Source organism: Stegostoma tigrinum, chromosome 18 (genome assembly GCF_030684315.1).
Source record: "Stegostoma tigrinum isolate sSteTig4 chromosome 18, sSteTig4.hap1, whole genome shotgun sequence".
Taxonomy (NCBI): domain Eukaryota; kingdom Metazoa; phylum Chordata; class Chondrichthyes; order Orectolobiformes; family Stegostomatidae; genus Stegostoma; species Stegostoma tigrinum.
In genome coordinates, this window is record NC_081371.1 from 15,076,376 (window position 1) to 15,096,620 (window position 20,245).

General features: G+C 39.8%; 1 protein-coding gene across 17 annotated transcripts in view; it reads left to right on the forward strand.

Annotated features, from left to right (window-relative positions):
• Nucleotides 1–20,245, forward strand: part of cadps2 (Ca++-dependent secretion activator 2) — a 607,285-nt gene that overhangs the window by 261,274 nt on the left and 325,766 nt on the right. For all 17 annotated transcript variants that reach the window (XM_059652338.1, XM_059652341.1, XM_059652344.1 and 14 more), the window contains exons 4-6: nt 2,087–2,167; nt 3,431–3,667; nt 7,677–7,798. In XM_059652338.1, coding sequence (XP_059508321.1) covers nt 2,087–2,167; nt 3,431–3,667; nt 7,677–7,798 — 440 coding nt within the window. The remainder of the gene's footprint in view (nt 1–2,086; nt 2,168–3,430; nt 3,668–7,676; nt 7,799–20,245) is intronic.

A 20,245-nucleotide genomic window follows, 5' to 3' on the forward strand; every position in this document is an offset into this window, starting at 1 on the left:
ATGACAGATACACGGTCTATCGTCATGTTAGTTTCTTTTAATAATTTTTCTCATTTTGTGATCATTAAGAATTCATAGCTTGTGGGTTTCAGAACCCAGATTCGAAATAATAGGTACTTAATATCACCATGTCTACATTGGCAGCCTTTAAAATGGGAAAAGGGAATGGATTTAAGAGGATTCAGAGGGAAAGCAGAGTGTGCTGAGTTATATAGTTAGCAGGAGTTGGACTTAGTTTAAAGCTGCCTGTCATTTCCTATTATTTACTATTAATTCATATATTACTTTTTGGGCAAGTCCATCAGATATCTCCCAAGCTTTCCATTCTAATTCCAAGTCAGATATTTACACAGAGTCTCAGGAGGTGGACAATGCCCATCAGAAATTTAAGTTTCTGGGTCAGTTCCTGCAGAATCAGTGCACTGAGGTATCTGAGGGCTCCTGACATGCATGAGATTGAAAGCCCTGAGCCACTAGGCCAGTGTTCTAGTGCAGCATTGAGAAAGTACAAGTGTGTCCAAAGTGCTATCTTCCAGATAATATATTGAATCAAGATTTCATCTGGCGCTTCTTTAGCACTGATTGAGATAAAAGAAGGGAATATTCCAGCAGTCCAGTTCAGCAATTAGTCATTATCCAGCATACCGGTGTGATTACAAAACAAAGACCTGCAGATGCTGGAAATCTGAAACAAAAACAGAAACTGCTGGTGAAACTTATCAGGCCTGGAAGCATCTCTAGGAGGAAAGCAGAGTTAACATTTCAATTCCAGTGATTCTTCCTTAGAACTCAAGCGATTATCTCGTCATTATCACATTTCTGTTTGTGGGTGGTGACTGTGCCCAAATTGATGGCTGTGTTGCCCTATATTGCAACAGTGACTGCACTTCAAACACAGTACTTCAAAAATTGTGAAGTTCTTTCAGATTTTTTTTTTGACTTGTGGGACGTGGACATTTCTGGCTGGCCAGCATTTATTGCCCATCCCTAATGCAGTTGAGATGGGGATGAGGAGTTGCCTTCCTGGACCGCTGCTGTCCATAGGTTGTGAAAGGTGCTATTCAAGTAGAAGCCCTTACTACTGCCAGTTGGATGTATGTGTCAAACATTATAAAGCCAATGTCGATCTAAGAACACATCTCTGAACCACATTGTTCATCGTGAGTGAAGGCAACAACCCGGCTAGAATTTGATTCAGTTCTTAATAAGATGCAACAAACAACTTCAAAGAGAATAGAATAATTAACTTTTTAGTTTAGGAGGAGAGAATTTTGTCCATTGACCTTGTGCTGCTGCTCTTCTCCCATCTGAATGATCAACATTAAAATCCTGTTCTTCCCTGATTCTCTTGAAATAATATACTTCATTGAAAATTTCCTCGAAATAGTTTTGGTTCCATCGAAAGATCATTTGGCTAACTTTGGACTATCCAGGTTTCCTTAAACAGCACAGTGTTTGATTCTTCTTCTACTCATTCTTGATGTGTACGAGCAAACTGTATTTCGGAGTTAATCCCTTTTCATATTTCAGTGAATTTCCTGAACTTTGCTATCTGTTTTGGTCAGTTTTTTTTTTTCGCAGGCATCTGGAGCAAGTTGAAATCAAGTGCTTAAATTAAAATGCCCAGATTTTGTGTACATCCTAATATTGGTCTTTTATTTAAGAAAGGAAAAAAGTGAGAGAAAATAATTTATTTTTTGTACTGTATGCTGTCCACCTACGTGTCGAGTTTTGCTCCTGAACCTCAGGGAAAAGATTCTCAACTTGGTTTTCTCCCAAATCAGTTTGCGAGGAGTGTCCAGGATTCGTATGGAATTGGAAATCACTCGCCAAGAGATTGAGATTTGGTCAGGAGCAAACCAGGAGAAAAATCACAGTCATCCTAATGGTGAACGTAAGATGGTCAGAAGTGTGAGCGTATTCAGAAATGTTTCTGAACAAAGTTGTCAAGGCTGTTCTCCACAGATGCTACCTGACCTGCTGAATGTTTGAAACATGTTAAGTTTTTGTTCCAGATCTCCAGCGTTGGCAATGGTTTACCTTTTGTTTTCTGTGCTAACTTCTTGAAATATGTTCCATATTTTAGCTGGACAATGCTGATGAACAAGCAGCTCAGATTCGACGGGAACTTGACGGGAGGCTGCAGATGGCCGAGCAATTAGCTAAAGTGAGTGTTGTCTGATAATGAATGCTGTACATATAATAAATATTATAACTGTATTTAAAATGAAACAATGCAAATTTACCCATGTTGAGTGGAGAAATGAGTTGCAAATATTACAGCAATGCCATTTGGGGAGTGATCACGTTGAGATAACTAACAGCATCCATGTAAAGGTGATGAAGATTCCTGCGAATAGTGCACATTCCCCAGTCTAGAAATATTACTTGCTTTAGAAGATTTTCATCACACAATCATGGAAATCTTCCAGTGCAGAAAGAGGCCATTTGGCCTCCGAACAATGTCCCAAACAAACCCAGCTTCCTGCCCTATCAGTGTAACTCCACGTTTACTGTGGATAATCCACTGAGAATACACATGACTAGACATAATAGATAATTTAGCATGGGTAACCTACCTAACCTGCACATCTTTTGGACTTTGTTTCATCTTTTGCATCCACATTTGACTGGGGCTGTTGTATGAAGCTAAGCAGGTTGATTTTGTCCTACACATAGAAATATTCAGTTTACCAGGCACAAGCAGAAATGCTTTCCCTCTTTGTGGGACCGTGGTGAAAGCATTCTATACAGTGACCCTAAATAGAGTTGATGACACTAATTGGACTCATTCTGCAAGATTTAGTTGTACAGTTTTCTGCCTCCAAGTCTCCCACGCTCCCACCATTGGTTGCTCAGCATGACTATCCTCTCAGTGCCCTGCCTTCCCATCTGAATTGGGAAATGAATAGATTCTTCATTACCTAGGAAATGACGCTAGACATAGTCAAATATCTTTTCTTAATTTCAGTATTCTATAAACAATGAGTAGAAATGTTCAAAGCAAATTTTATGTTTAATACTGCTTTATATTTTTTTCCTCTTCCCTAATTGCTCGCAGCATTGTCCTGGAGATTCATCTTCAATTCCTGGATTCTGGACCGTTAGAAACACAAACATGTAGTCACTACTGTTACTATAGGCTTCTTGGGCCTGCAAGGGGAATTCAAACTTAAATTCAATTAACAGAAAAGGGCCATGTTTAGGTCAGTTTAAACTTATAGACATGTTTCTGACGAGCATCGAATCACAATAGAAGGAGGGAGTTGAGTAAATTGTCCTTGTTTATGTTGCTAGCCCATGCATTATTCGCTGTACTTTTACAGTATCCGGCAGTGTCTGTCATTGGCACAACAGTTGTTATTAGCTTATTTGCTCTAACTACATCTGGATTTTTTTTTATTATTGCACTCTTATTTTGTTTTGAAAGGAGCGAAAGTTTCTGAAGTTTGTCCAGAAGGATATGGAGAATATGTACATTGAAGAGCTGAAATCATCTGTTAATCTGCTCATGGCCAACTTGGAAAGCCTGCCAGTGGCAAAGGGAGGCCCAGAGTTTAAACTACAGAAATTGAAACGGTCCCAGAATTCCTCCTTTTTGGACATTGGGGATGAAAATGAAATCCAGCTCTCAAAATCTGATGTTGTGCTGTCATTCACACTGGAGGTTGGTTAATTGGGATTCATGAAATCCTTACGCCAATGAGATTTTAAATTTGCCTCTGTTCAGTTGAAAAATGATTTGTTAGCATTTTACTGTAAATGGAAAGACACAAATGAATTTGTTCTTTTCTGAGATCCTGCTGCACGAACCCCTGACAGCTGAGCTTGAATGGAGTTGAAAGATGTGAGATTTATCTTTAAAGGTCACAAGTGAAATGCGCAGGATCCGTTCATCTTTGGGAGACACCGGGATACATTTGATCAGGTGCCGGGAATTCCACCCTTTAGGCATTTTAAGATCTCCAGGACTTCTGTAATGTGGACGCTTTTTTCTTTCAAGACATCACTATTTATCTGAGTTCCCTAGATTCCATGTCTTTCTCCACAATAAATACGAATGCAAAATATTCATTTAGGCTCTCACACGTCTCCGGTGGGTCCACACACAGACGGCCTTGTTCATCTTTCAGGAACCCTATTCTCTCCCTCATTGCTCTTTTGTCCTTAATCTGCTTATAGAATTTCTTTGGATTATCTTTAACCTTATCTGCCAAAGTTATCTCGTGTTTCCTTTTACCTCCCTGGTTTCCCTCTTAAGTGTGCTCCTACATCCCATGTACTCATCAAGGGATTCACTCGATCTCAGAGATAGTAAAAGCTGCCGATGCTGGAGTCAGAGATAACACAGTGTGGAACTGGAGGAGCACAGCAGGCCAGGCAGCATCCAAGGAGCAGGAAAGTTGAAGTTCCATGTTTATACCAGATATATGCCTCTTTCTATTTCTCGATCAGAACCTCAATATCTCTCGTCATCCAGTGTTCTGTTCTCTAGCCAGCCTTGCCCTTCACAGTAACAGGAAGATGCTGGCCCTGAACTCTCATTATTCCAGTTTTGAGTGCCTCCCACTTGTGAGTCAACCCTTGACCTGTGAACAGCCTCCCCCAGTCAACTGTTCAAAATTTCTACCTAATATCATTAAAATTGGCCTTGCCTCAATTTAGAGCTTTAACTTTTAGACCAGGCCCATTTCCATAACTATTTTAAGACCAGTAAAATTATGGTCACTGGTCCCAAAGTGTGCCCCCACTGGCACTTCAGTCACTTGCCCTGCCTTTCTTCCCAAGAGGAGGTTGAGTTTCGCTCCTTTTCTCATGAGACCATCTACATATTGATTTTGACAGTTTTCTGGAACACACTTAACCAGTTCAATATGATTGTTCAGAAGTGTATGGAAGAAGAGACATAGTGGACTCCAAACTTTGGCTATTTCCCTTTCTACAGAAATGTGCTAGATGTGCCGAGTTTCTCCAGCATTTTCTGATTTTGTTTTAGATTTTGAGAGCCTGCAGTAGTATGCTTTTATTTGACAGCAGAGAGGAGCCTGCTAAAAACTGAAGGAGGAGTGATTTTAACTATCACAGTTAGGTCCCACATCTTCAGATTTTCAGATATCTCAGGGAACATCCTGATATCAGAAATAAAGACAGCAATTCCAAGAGTCTGAGGAGGACTGACCAAAAAGCAAGTTTGTAAGGGTCATTGCATGCGGGAGATTTTTTTTTGCCAATGACAGTCTTCTCTAGTAACCGCAATACAAGAAATGCAAAGTTCTGATCTCATGGTGACTTTCATTGTTGATCACATGTCATGACATTGGCCGAGTTTGGTTGATGTGAGTGACGGAGCACTTCCTAGATAATGTTTGGCTATGGAAAATTGAACTGCATTAATGAATGGCAGGTTATCATTTTGCTCTACACTTTGGCTGATGTGGTTACCTCATTGCATTGTCAACAGGCACACAAGATTTAAGACAGTAACATTAATACCAATGTGCATCACTTCCCAATTCAACCTGTGCTTTTCTGCTTCATTTGGGTGGGATGAGAATGCCACAGGGCTAATAGCAGATAAGCTCCTAGTCACAGGGATTTTCCCCACACAGAGCTGCACAAATACATGCAGGTCAAGCTTTGAACAGATGTCATTGCCTGCATTTCCGTTTGCACCCAGCCTGCGCAATCTGACGGAGTGTTTGCCTGTGCTATGTGTGAAGTTGTCAGATCATAGTTCTGTGACTCAATAACCTAAAACATTTCCTTTAAAAGCCTGCAAAACTCTTTCCTAGGACAGACATCAGTTGTGCCTTGCATGTTACCCCACTCTATATAACTTGAAGTCACTGTTACAGAACACAAAAAAAATTTACCGCAGAAATGTATCATTATCCTTTCTCGGAATCAATTGCAGAATAGTTTGGAGAAAGAAAGAAAGTGAAAATGGAAATAAAATGAGAGCCTACAATTCTGTCAGTTAATTAGTTCTGGCTTTATTATAGACTTCCAAGATGTGCCCATCATCAGACAACTGTCCACTAAATGATGCTAGTCTAAAGCACAATATTATCCTTCTCTGCCTGTTTGCATTTGTAGATGGATTGGGAAGGATTGGTGGTCAAAGTGAAAAACTGAGGAAAGAAATTACATGGAATAAACATGTAGTACATTCCCATATAGTGCAGAGGAGCTGAATTCTGGTAACTATTTAACTGGTTTCCCAAGAATTCTGACATTTAGGATCAGTATTCTTAAGCTATTGATGAAAACAATCGCACATTGTAAATATTGGGACATGCACCCAATTTGATCTTTCCTTCTACAGCCTGTTGCCTGGGATTACAGTCTTTATGTACAGAAGTTTTGATAGTTCCAGGATTATTCAGGTATTATCTTTTACCAAATAGCATGAAGTCACTTCTTTTGAGTCATTTTACGGTGCTCTTGCAGATAACATTACTGCTTCTTGTAGTATCAGCGTGAGACTTTTACATGCCAGCTGTTGGTGAGGTGCTGCTGGCATTCCCATACATGAGATTTCTTGGCAGAGGGTGTAGGGGAATGGATAATTCAGGCACTGTTATTGGGCTTACGTAGTTTGATTTATTTTTGTTTGGTCCACCACTCAGCCACATTATAGAGCGCTGCGTAATTTGAATATTGTTCCAGGAGAGCCGAATGAGGCTTGTGCACAGTTTCACATCATTCACTGACAGTGGCCCATACTGGACATCTTGCACACTGCAAGCCCTTGTATAGAAAGTGAGCACTGGTGGGGTTGGATGCCAGTCATCAATCCCACTTTTGCTTATGATTGATTTAAAATGATTAACTCTTGCTTTTCAGGGATATTTTGCAGCCTTTCATTTAAGTCAAATGTGAACACTTGAATCTAATGCCTCCAGATCAGGAAATTTGGTGCATTTGATCATACTTCATTGAGTACCTTAACCGAGGAGACTCCGACTGGATCTTTAGTAGAAACAATACTTCTTGGGACTTTGTCACTTTTGCGAAATAAAAATCAATTCAAGCCTCAGAATGAACCTCTGCAACTGAATTAACTAACTCTAATGTGTCTTCCCAGGCCCACCCCAACACTGAGCAATTGACTTTCGAAATTAGATGCCCAATTAATGCCTTGTCTAATAATACATTTCAGCACAACATGTACATCTCTGAATGGCATTGAATCAATTTGTGGCAAGTGCAGGTAGTGACATAAGCCTTTGGAAACTTGGTAGTTCTGAGGTTACTGGGAGCAAGCAAATGCCAGTGCTGTGGAAAGAATTTGGTTTAGCACACGTGATACAGTTTGTAAAGTTTAGCAGCCACCTTCTAGGGCACACTTTGATGTCTGACCGCAACTCAGTTATTGTTTTGCTGAACAAGAGACCCATCCTAGTGGTAGCATTTTCACTCACTCGTACTTTTCTCCGCATCCTAATGGAGGATTGGTAGAAAAAGGCCAATGTTCTTTGTGCTTCAGACTTCCACTAAGCAATCCTAAAAATCCAATGCAGGATGCCATCCATGATGGAGACATCAACTCTTACTTCTGCTAATGCGTGTGTAAGCATACAGTCTTTCAAACAGTACCAGTTCTGGTAACAAGAAGGATGTGTTTTCAAAGATCTTCGGTCACTGTTTCTCAAGCTTCTTAATTGTGTTTATAGATTGTTATAATGGAAGTTCAGGGGTTGAAATCAGTGGCACCCAATCGTATTGTGTATTGCACGATGGAAGTGGAAGGTGGAGAAAAACTTCAGACTGATCAAGCAGAAGCTTCAAGGCCACAGTAAGTGACTGTATTTTGATCTTACAGATTTGTTTTGTCTGGAACATCTACGCCTTGTTTACTGTTTACACAAGTTCTGATCTTGTTCACATTTCATATCATTGTGCTTCCAAATCATACTTGCTTTCCTAAGTGTTCCTACACGTCACAGTATTCATCTGGAGGGAATCTGCATATTAGCCATGATGTGCCAAACTGGCCCTCAGCTTATTGTACCTTGTACCATCGTGTGTGTGTGTGTGTGTGTGTGTGTGTTTATATATTCTTTTTCATTCTGAAATCAATGCAAGTTTCTCTTCAAGCTTCACCTTGAAGTTGTTGACTCGTGGTAGCTGTATGTTTTCATGAACACCCTCCTGTACTTCACCTCGTCCACCCCTCAGCTCCAGTGATTGCATGTACTTCAAGTGTGAGGTTGACAGGACAAGCATGATGAGTCAGTTATATGTGTCATTGCAGTTGATCCTATTTCTATCCTCACCTGCAATCCAGACACACATACATCTGGTGAGGATAATGGAAGTACTGATCAACTTCATTCTCCCCAACCTTGGGACATTTGAATCAGTCCTGGACAAGATCAGATACCTCAGGACAATTTGTGCTTGGAATCTCACCCACAAGGTATAGTTACTCACTCAAAAACATGCTGAGCCACTGGGAGGATGGCAGTGTGGCAAGAAAACACACTCACTTGTCATTAACTGTATGTATGATATTTGTAAGCATAGTAAGGAAAATAAACCTGGGCCAGGTGTAATGAGTAGCCTTTCTTTTTACCAATACATCAGAGCTTTTAACTGTGCAGTGATCTCTTTTGGCATTTTATTATACCACTGAAAGAATAGAGCTCTCAGCTTTGTAAGCTCAGATTAGTTTTTAATGCATGTCAGTTGAACAAAAGGTATTACCCTGTTATTCTGTGTTGAATAAGAACAGAAACAGAGCAGCGATGTCAGCTGAATCACTGAGTTAAATATTAAATGTAAATGTACCTTTCATGCCTATTGTTTGTATAACTATAGCCTTTCAAAATGATGCAATGTAAATACGGCCTTCTCTCTGTCTAAATGAATAAAACACGTACAGCAAAATGGAAAGGATGAATGATTTGGTGGGGCACTAATAGGTGCTCATCTAATTGCTGTTTTCATTGGTAATTGGCTATTAAAATAAATGCTATCCATTTTAGCCATTTTTGTTATTTTGTTGAATGTACATTTCAAGGCCATTGGGTACATTTCTCGAAACATATTTTTTCGTTAGGAAGTCTGAGTGAAATGTCAAATAAAAAAACTGCACCATGGAGGGCACTGTTAAAATTGTAAAGGAAATTAAAGGTATTGAGATAAATCAGAAAGGGATGATGGGACACTTCAGTTTTTTAAAAAAATTGTTTGAGAAAGGAAAAGTTTCAGGTGAGAAGGTACAAAGTTTGAAATGGTGGGAAGGGATTTCTTAGAATTGAAGGCAGTGGAAATAACCACAAAACCATAAGATTTAAGAACAGAGAGAGGCCAGTCAGCCCATCTGTTTTAACCATTTAATGAGATCACAGCTGATCTGACCATCCTCAACTCCAACTTCCTGCCTTTTCCCTATAATCCTTGATCCCCTTACTGATTAATAATCTATTTTTCTCAGCCTTGAATATCCTTTATGACCCAGTCTTGACTGACCTCTGCAATAAAGAAATCTACAATATACTTGGATGAAATTCCTCTTTACGTGACCCCACATTCTGAAATTAAGTCCTCTGGCCCTAGAATCTCCCACAAGAGGTACTAAACTTGCTGCATCTACAGTAATAAGCTGGTTTCAACCCTGATGCTGTAGAGAGGAGGAATAAACTGGATTACTTTGTTAATTAGAGGGGATTTAAAGAAATCTTCATCGCCCAATATCTAGCTGATGCTTTCACGTTTTTTTTAACTGATTACAAACTAAAGCCGACTAACGAAGAGTATCTTTGTTCAAAGCGTTGACCAGTTCACCTTTTGAAAGATTGGAGAATTGTGCATTAGGACAACAGCCTAAGATTATGATAACCAGTCACAAAGCATGAGGCATTGTTACATCCCCGTTCCCAAACTTTCACATGTCTAAATATTGGAAAATGTAAAGGAAATTTTGGATCTTAAGGATGTGGGTACTGTTTACAGAAGAGAGATTTAAACCGTGAGAATAGCCAGAGCAGGTCCACAATGAGGCACACTGATTAATATCCCAATTCTGTAATTAGTTTTAAAAATTGTCCACCTGCCTAATTCCATTCTTCACAGCCAGATTTTCTCCTGCATCCCAAAGAGAGATCTTCACATCTTGAAGGGCCCCGTAATTAATTATGTCAAAACAACTGTTGTGTAGGCAAGCATAGCATCCATTTTTGCACACAGCAGCATCCATAAATTTAAAAAGTTAAATTTATGTAGCACCTGCTGTTGTCTCAAGATCCTGCAAAATGTCTTGCAGCCAATGAGATATGTTTTAAGGCAGCTACAGCTGTAGGAAATACTGCAAACAATTCACGCACAGAAGCGTAAATGTAGTTAATTCAAGTCTAAAACCTTGTAAATGAACATGTACCAGTTTTATTAAATATAACTATAAACAAGGAATTGTAACAAAGGACATCTTCTAGAACTCTGCAGATTTGCACTGCTATTCTGTTGACTCCTTTTTCACACACTTAGCTTCTATTCCTAAAATAATGTTATTTTTAATCTTTTACTCCACAACAACCAGTAATGTGATAATGGCCAAATGGCCTTTTTTAGTGAAGTTGGTTATCCATTGTTGTTTGTCATTTTATATAAACGATTAGCACAAGAACATGGAGTTTGGAGATGACACCAAAATTGTTGGTATAATGGACAGTGAAGAATGTTATCAAAGAGTGTAAGAGAATCATAATCAACTGAGCCTGTGGGATGAGAAAAGGCAGATGGAGTTTAATTCAGATAAATGTGACGTGTTGTATTTTGGTAAGTGAATCTAAGGCAGAGCTACACAGTTAATGGTAGGGCCCTGGAGAGTTTTGTTGAACAGAGAGACCTAGGGGTGCTGATACATAGTTCCTTGAAAGTGGCATTTCAGGTAGACGGGCAGAGAAGAAGGCATTTGGCATGCTTGGTTTCAGAGCACTGAGTATAGTCGGTTCTGGTATAATGCATGTTTCTTCAATGTGAATTGGCTTTAACGCGAATGAGGAATTTATACTACTATTTGTAGAACATGAGCTTTCTTTACCTGTGAAGGGTCTAGGCCTGAAATGTCAGCTTTTGTGCTCCTGAGATGCTGCTTGGCCTGCTGTGTTCATCCAGCTCCACACTTTGTTATCTCGGGTTCTCCAGCATCTGCAGTTCCTATTATTTCTTTCTTTCCCTGTATTGACTACAACATGATTCTGGCCCTGTTAGTTTAAATGGTGTGGCTATTGCACAATTTTCTTAAAATGTGAGATCACCAAGAGCAGAACGTTATATCAGAACCGAACATACAGGAGTTGGGACATTGGTAAGGCTTGAATGCTGCTTAAATTCTGGTCACCTTGCCATACAAAGGATATTATTAAATTGGAAATGTGCAAAAAGGATTACAAGAATGTTCCTGAGACTGGATGGTTTGCGTTAAAAGGAGTGGCTAGATAGATTGGAGCCTGGAGCGTAGGAGGGTGAGGCATGACCTTATGGAGGTTTATAAATCATGAGGGGCATAGATAAGGTGAATAGCCAAAGTCTTTTTCCCAGGGTAGAGGAGTCCAAAACGAGAGTGCATAGGTTTAAGGTGAGAGGGGATTGATTTAAAAGGGACCTGAGGGGCAACTTTTCACATAGAGAGTGGAACAAGCTGCCAGAGTAAGCGGTAGAGGCAGATACAGTTACAACATCTAAAAGACTTTTGGACAGGTATGTGGATAGCAAAGTTTTAAAGGGATATGGGCTAAATGTGGTTAAATGGGATTAGTTCAGTTCAGGAAAACTGTCCAGCATCTACAAGTTGAACCAAAGGGTCCGTTTCCATGCTGTATGACTCTATGGTTGTGGAATAATTATTGGGAAAACACCAGGGAGATTTCTCCTATTCATCTTCAGAACATTATGTGGTCTCATTGATATTCATTTGAAACACTGCTAAATAGATACATGGAAGTGAGGCCCATTGTCTTGTACTGATCAGGACTGACATGCAGGAAAATCAACATTAGAAAGGAAACGTTAATTCTGTACTATGAAACATTTATTCACCTGAAAGGGCATAAAGGCTATTCATCTGGAAGATAATACAACAATCCTTCAGTGTTGGACTGGAGCATTAGCCTAAATTCTATGCTCATGTCTCTGGGGTGTGCCCTGAAATTTTAACTTAAGACTAGCAAAAAGACGCCTGAAAAGAGAAGGAGGAAATAGTTTACACGCTCAACCTGTCAAGGGCTCATCAGGCTGAACTTCGTGTTGGTGGCAGGGATCATCTCAGCTCAAAAGCAGTGTTGACAGCTTGACCTAGGTTGCATCCTGTCAACGACAAACAGTTAACTTCCCCAGGGGCAGCCGTTTCTATTAAGGATCTCCAGTCAATCAGAGCACTGACAGCTCAGCAGCGCCAGCAGGCTGACCAAAGTGCTAGACATTGTTGGGGCTGTGCGTGGACAAGGATTGCCCAGCAATGGACTGAAACAGTGATGAGTGGCCTCCTACTTGACACATGTAAACTTTGAGAGATGAAACAGAGAAGGCCCACAATGGAAGAGGATGCAGACAGTTAAAATGACTTGTTGTATGAGAGGACAATTCATAAACTCCTTCGGCAACTCCAAAAAAGCACCCTTTGCCATCCGCAATCTATGCCAACAGACTGAGGAGACTGTGGGAAGAATCAAAGTAAAGAGGAGTCCCAGATCAATCATGATAAAATGTAGAGCAACCGAGTAGTTGATGGCTAACTGCTGAAGTCCTTGGATGGTTGTGAGAAGATTTGCCCTATGTGCAATATTGTGGCAACATCCTGTAGGTCAATATTTCTACTGATTGCAAAACAAAATCAAATAATGAAGAGTAGCTTTGTGCACAGTGTTGATCAGTCCACTTTTTGAAAGATTGGGGAAGTACATATTTGGACAATTGCCTAAGATTATGATAACCAATCACAAAGCATGAGGTGTTGTTACATCTCAGTTTCCACTTTCACATGTCTAAATAGGGGAAAGTGCAAATAATGTTTTGAGTCTTAAGGACATGGGTGCCATTTATAGGAGAGATTGTTAAACCATGAGAATATTTAGAGCAGGGACCCAGAATTAGGAGCACTGATTAATATCCCAATCTTGTAAATCAAGGCAATGCCAGCCAATGAATCATTGAATCCCTACAGTATGGAAACAGGCCATTTGGCCCAACAAGCCCACACCATCCCTTCGAAGAACATCCCACCCAGACCCATTCCCCTATTTAACTCACCTAACCTAAACATCCCTGGGAACTGTGGGCAATTTAGTATGGCCAATCCACTTACCCTGCACATTTTTGGACTTTGGGAGGAAACCCACACAGACACGGGGAGAATGTGCACACTCCACACAGACAGTTGCCCAAGGTTGGAATCGAACCTGGGTCCCTGGCACTGTGAGGCAGCAGTGCTAACCACTGAGCCACCATGCTGCCCCACATTCAGAGGTGTGCTGAATAAACAGCAAATCTCCCCTGAAGGCATGACTGCCAGGGTACATTGATATAATAACACAGTCTCTAGTCCTGTCTGGTGAAGTGTCTTCCAAAAATTCTGGAAGAAGAAATTCTTCCTTTTTTTTCCTATCTTAAATGAAAGGCCTCTTATTTTGAAGCCCCTTATTCTAGATTCACTGACAAAAGGAAACATCCTATCAGGATCTACTCTGTCAAGTTCCTGCAGAATTTTGCATGTTTGAAACCTATCATTCTGCTAGCCTCAATGAGTATAAGAACAACCTGTTCAACCTTTCCTCATAGAACAACTTCATCATCTTGGAAATCCACCAATCGAACTAATAAACTGCACAGTGAAATTATATCCCTTCATAAATAAAATGACTAACACCGTACACAGTATGCTGCATTCAGTCCCTTCATCTAAGTCATTGATATAGTCAGTAGCCGAGGCCCCAACATTCATCTTATGGCATTGAATAGATAGTTTGCCATGTTGAAAATGGGTTAGTTTGCCTGAATGTTAGTTAGCTATTCCTCTATTTGTGCTGAAGTGACACTGCCAACTCAATGAGATTTTACCAAATGCAATATGTAGCACATTATCAAATGTCGTTTAGAAATCCAAATACACTACATATACTGGTTGCCCTTTATCCATCCTGTTTCATGATATCCTCAAAGAACCATAATACGCTGGTCAAACATTTCACAAAACCATACTGACTCTGAGTGGTTGTATCATAATCACCTCACTGTCTTGCTTCACTACCTAAATATTTGAGCAACTTCCCAAAGCTTACTGCTGCATGCTGTCTCCCTCTTCTCTTGAATAGAGGAGTTACATTTGCAGTTTTCTAACTGACTGGGACTTTGCAGAATCCAGGGAATTTTAGAAGATTAAACCAATGAATTACCGCTGTTGCCACTTCTTTTAAGTGGATCCAGGTCTTCAGATCCAGGATATCCTCCAGGGTTTAGTCCCATTAATTTTCCCAATATTTTTGTTCTAGTGATCATAGCTCTAAATTACACTCTGTCACCTAATTTTCTCCTATTCTTGGGATGCTTTTTGTGTCTTCCATTCTGATCTTTTATTGCAAGAACTAAATCCAGGAGTAAGTATGTCATGCTTCTGTGGTATAAGGCACTGATGAGGCCATATCTCTAATGCCATGTGCAGGTCTGGTCTCCTTATCAAAGGAAGGATATAAATGCATTGGAGGTGGTTCAAAGGAGGCTCACTATATTGATGCCTAAATGAGAAGGTTTCCTTGTGAGGAAAAGTTGGATAAACTGGGCTTTTTTTCTTGCTGGAGTTTCGAAGATTGAGTGTTGGTTTGATTGAAGTATATAAGATCCTGAATGGTCTTGACAGGCTGGATGCTGAAACTTATGCATGAGTTCAGTTCTAGTGGCTCTGTTTAAAAATTGGCGGCTGATTGTTTGTTCTTTTTTAGATCAGAGATGAGAGGATATATTTCTTAAGGAGAATTGTGCGACTTCAGAACTCTGCCTGAAAAGGCAGTGGGCGTGGTATCATTCGGTATTTTTTTAAGATAGAAGAAGGTAGATTCTTGTTAGACAGGGTAACAAAGTGTTGTCGGGCATTAATTATAAGAATACTGAAATCCAGTTTATCATTAATCGTAAGACTCGTCTGACCAAATTCAAAGCAACTCTGGATACCAGTGCATTTAGATAAGATTCTCAAAACAAGTGCAACAGAAGTGGCACTTAACAAGGCAGTGGATTTAGCCAATTCACAATGGCATGTTGGTCCTCGTTTGGCTGGGGTGCTATCTCTTGCCAAGTTTTTTCTTGTGCCTTTCTGCACACAGTACCACAGAAAGGCAAGCCTTATTAAGTCTTTCAAATCACAAACACAGGCCTAAGTAACAGCATTCCTGAACTTTGACTGGTTGAGGCAATGCATTATTAGAATCTTATTGGCTAAATGAGGCACCTACAGTGCATTGCCTCTTCCTGACATTCTTTTTTACAGATAGAAAGCATGATTGACTAATTGTCTCAAATTTTGCTTATTTAGTGTAAATCCTTAAATGAATCAGACTCTTACATTACTGTGTTTTTTATGTGGTTGATTACATCAATTATTTTTAAATGGCTGTCTGCTTTTTGGATACCTCCAATAGGATGTTAACTATGGCTGTGTTTGGAAAGGCCATTTTACTTTTAAAAACAGAGTAATTTATTTATAAATTAAACAAGCATTGCACAAGTATACAAAGATTAGGCAATGGATAATACTTAAACATCTGAACAACAATGTGTGATATTAGTAGAAGGCAAACCAAGATGACTAGATAAAATATTCATACACGTTCAGTGAAAAATCATAAGAGACAAAAGTCAAAAGCAGTTGTATAGTTCGAAACCTAGCCTAACAAATTAAACCTAATTCAAAACTCACACTTAGGTATTTTGATTCTGTATTGTATCTAAACAGAACTCTTAACTCCTACAAGGTGGAAGTATGGAATTTGAAACATAAACAGATCAAGCATCATTTCATTGAATAGTAGAGAAGGGTCAATGCGCAGAATGGCCTACTTATGTTCCTATTTCATATGTTCATGTGTAAGACAGACTTAAATATTTATTCAAACCCTCTGCCATCCCTTCGTTGCCATTATATAAATCCCAGCCTTATTCTCTATGGTGCCAATGCTTATTTTAGCAACTCTCTTCCTTTTATATACTTGGAGAACTTTATTCTTTCATAGCATTTTTCCCAGTTTTCTCTTATACTGCAATTTCTCCTTCTTGAAATTTTTTATTCATCCATTTCTCAGTCACCAACAGCAGGGTAATGTGTGGCAACGCAGAAACAAAGATAAAATACATTAAACGTGTGTATTTTTAAAGATATGGATAGCATTACTCTTGATTCATGTGCCTTTGCAATAAGATAATTAATGAATCCTGTTTGACTGCACATAATAAATGTGATAACTGTACTAATTGATTACACAAATTGTTGTGGTAAAGGAAAAGCTATCCTCACTGTAATCTTAATGGTAAGGTCCTGGGGAGTGTTGCTGAACAAAGAACATAGAGATAGCTGGACTCACAGTCAGTACACTGTGGAGCTGGAGGAACACAGCAGGTCAGGCAGCCTCAGAGGCATAGGTGAGTCGACATGTCGGGTTGGGACCCTTCCTCAGGACTCGTGAAGGGTGCTGTTGAAGGGTCCTGATCCAAAGTGTTGAGTCTGTTGCACCTCTGATGCTGCCTGACCTGCTGTGTTCCTCCAGCACCACAATGTATTGAAGAGACCTTGGAGTGCATGTTCATAGTTTCTTGAAAGTAGAGTTGCAGTTCAGACAGGATAGTGAACAAGACGTTTGGTATACTTGCCTTTATTGGCCAGTGCATTGAGTATAGGATTTGGGAGGTTATGTTGTGGCTGTACAGGACATTGGCTAGGCCACCGTTGGAGTATCGTGTGCAATTCTGGTCTTCCTCCTATGGGAAGGATGTTGTGAAACTTGAGAGGGTTCAGAAAAGATCTGCAATGTTGTTGCCAGGTTTAGAGGGCTTGAGCTATTAGGTGAGGCTGAAAAGGCTGGGGCCATTTTTCCTGGAGTGTTGAAGGCTGAGATGTGACCTGCTAGAGGTTTGTAATATCATGAGGGGCGTGGATAGGGTAAATAGGCAAAGTCTTTTCCCTGGGATGATGGAAACAAGATTAGAGGGCATAGGTTTAAGCTGAGGAGGAAAAATTTAAAAAGGACCTAAGGGGCAACTTTTTCACACAGAGGGTGACGCGTGTAAGGAATGAGCTGTCAGGGGAAGTGGTAGATGCTGGTACAATTACAAGATTTAAAAGACACCTGGGTAAGAATACGAATAGAAGGGTTTAGAGAGATGTGGGCCAAACGCTGGCAAATGGGACTAGATTTATTTAGAATATCTGGTTGGCATGGGCGAGTTGGACTGATGGGTCTGTTTCCGTGTTGTGTATCTCTATGACTCTATTCCATCCTCCAGATTATCTTTACCAATTTACTTTGTACAATTTAAGTTGAAAATGAGCCATAGTTATTGTAGTACCTTCCTTGCATGTCCCTATTTTTTCTTGATTTATTCTTTGTTCTAGAAGGGGCTTGTGGATTACTCCCAGCTAAGATCCCTTCCTTTGTTATTTGTCACCTCCACCCAAACTCTTCCTCCATCTTGGTCATCTGAATGAGGATCATTGCTCACACTGAATCGATCTCATCCTTTATTAACAGAGCTGTTCCACCTCCAAATCTGTTCTCCTAGTCTGTAGGAAATGTAAAATGTCCATGAATATGCTAGTCCCAGCCTTGTCCACCTTGTAACCATGTTTCTGTAGTGATTGTCATATTGTATTCATTTATTTCTGGTTAATCCCAACTCATCTAATTTAAAACAAATGCTGTGATTGTTCAGAAAGAGGTGAATAGGTGGCAATATGTTATTAGGGCGTATCGGAGAGACCATCTCTTATTAACGTTAGTTAGACATTCACAGTGATCAGCTTACTATCTGTGAATGCAACTTGTTTTGACCAAGGCTTCCCTAACGAGTTTATTTTTTCTCCTCCCAGTATTGCATATATCTGCACGCTGGTTCAAGTGAACAGAGTGTCATAAATTCATGCTGTTTGATCTGGCTAGCATTCATGTGTTGGTGGTCTTCCTCTTCCTGTCATTGATACTACATTAATGTCTGTCGTGCTGACAGTTACGTTAATTGACATGAAGCCCAAGACACTGCATGTCAAGAGGGGAAACAACCGCAAAATTTCAATGAATTACTTAACCATTTTCCAAAAATACACCTGCCTTTACATTGTGAAGCTTTTTTCATAACATCTTGATTGTTTACTATTGCCTGGCAACCAGAAGATAAATTTAGAATGGGGATGTTTGAGATCAGGCATTCCGCACAGCCAAAAACAGAAAGACAGATGTGAAGGTCTAATGTTCCCAAGAAGGTATTAAAATGAACTTCCCATCTGGCACCTTTAACTGCCCACTGTATAAAATATATTTTGGGATTCAAATTTGGTGCATTTCTGCATTGCTTCTTGCATTTGTTTGCCTAATACCACCCCAAGATCAGGATAGTAATGAGAATACCTTCTGTCCAATATCTCTGAGAACAAGCAGGTAGTTTTAATGTCTGCTTTAATATTACTTCAGCCAGCCTGGTTATGGGCATCTTCTTGTTAGATAAGTAATGAGCCTTAATACATTAGGGATGATAAGCATCTCTCGCTGTTAAAGAGATACTATCAGTTACATGACTTGATGGGCATCACTCCACATCAAGCATGGGATAACATAACACAAGGAGTTAGCTTTCCAAGAATTATGATTTGACCTCCATCACTAACACCATTCTGCATCACACTGTCGCTGACTGATTCTCCCTGTCTACACTCCACACTTGCCAACCTACACATGTACGCATGCACACACCCCTTAATATTGGTGATTAATACAGAATGCCATTGAAACATTCCAGTGCAGGTTGAAGCTCATTGTGTCTGACTTTAGAATTTCTGGACGATTTTAACTTGGTGCCATTCTTCTTCCTTTTCCACATAACCCTGCACAATGCTTCTATTGAAATAACCATCCAGTGCTCTCATGAATGCACTAATTGAACCTGCCTTTGTGACGGTTCTAAGCCGTGTGTTCCAGTTTTTAATTACTCCGTGTACACAGAAACGTCAACTCATTGCCCTCACTGGTTTTTCATCAAGTAACTCAATCAAGTTAATCAAACACAATTTTTGTTCAACCACTTGCTGCTGATTCGCATTTTCACCTTTTTTCCCCCAAGTGACAGTTCTGTGCACATTAGATTGCTTAACTTGTTGTTGCCTTTCCCTTTTTCTGGAACAGAAGTGTAACATTCAGAATTCCATCTTCTGTTTACCACCATCAATAAAGTGTCATTTGGATGTAGCTGATCTTTAAGAAGGACAGCAGCCTGCAGTTGGGGTCATATTTTTGTGACCCTTACTTCTGCACTGAAAGGTAATCAACTGCATTCCTCTTGTAGATGCTAGTGTATGACATGGATCAATCTAGGTCACAGCTGGTTCCTCAGATTCATGTTATATTTGCCGTTATTTTGTTGGCTATGGCAACTATCATCTTAATTCTAATTTCCTACCTTATCATTATATCCTGTAGGAACTTGCTTTCAGTAAATAGAAACTTTTTTTGAACAACTCCACATGATTGTAAAGCCAAATTGAATACAATTTGTATTGTGAGCTGCGAGCATAAGAAATAAGAACTGGAACACGCAATTTGACCTTTCAAGACTGCTCTGCTATACAAGAATATTTGAGAAAGTGCTCCTACGATAGTCATGAGGGAAATTGAATTCTCATGATTAAAGTGACACAGACGCAATGTCAGACAATGAACAGCAAATGGAGGCTGGTATATAGTTGTTTCTCAGACTAACTGTGAGGACATAAACAACACGAGCCGATGGTGGCCATTTGTCCTTGGAGCCTGCTCTGCTATTCATTAAATTTACGGTCGATCCTCTGCCTCAGCCTTCTACTTCATATTGATTGATTCCTGCAGGACGATTGCACACTTGTTCATGGTGATATTGTGGCTGGATAAAAAATTTCAGCTGCTCTGTTTTTACTGGTGTTTTTTGATTAATTAATGTTGACCAGAATACTAAAAGGATTCCCTTATTCTTCTTTGAAATCCTGGTATGGCATCTTTTATTTCCACCTGGA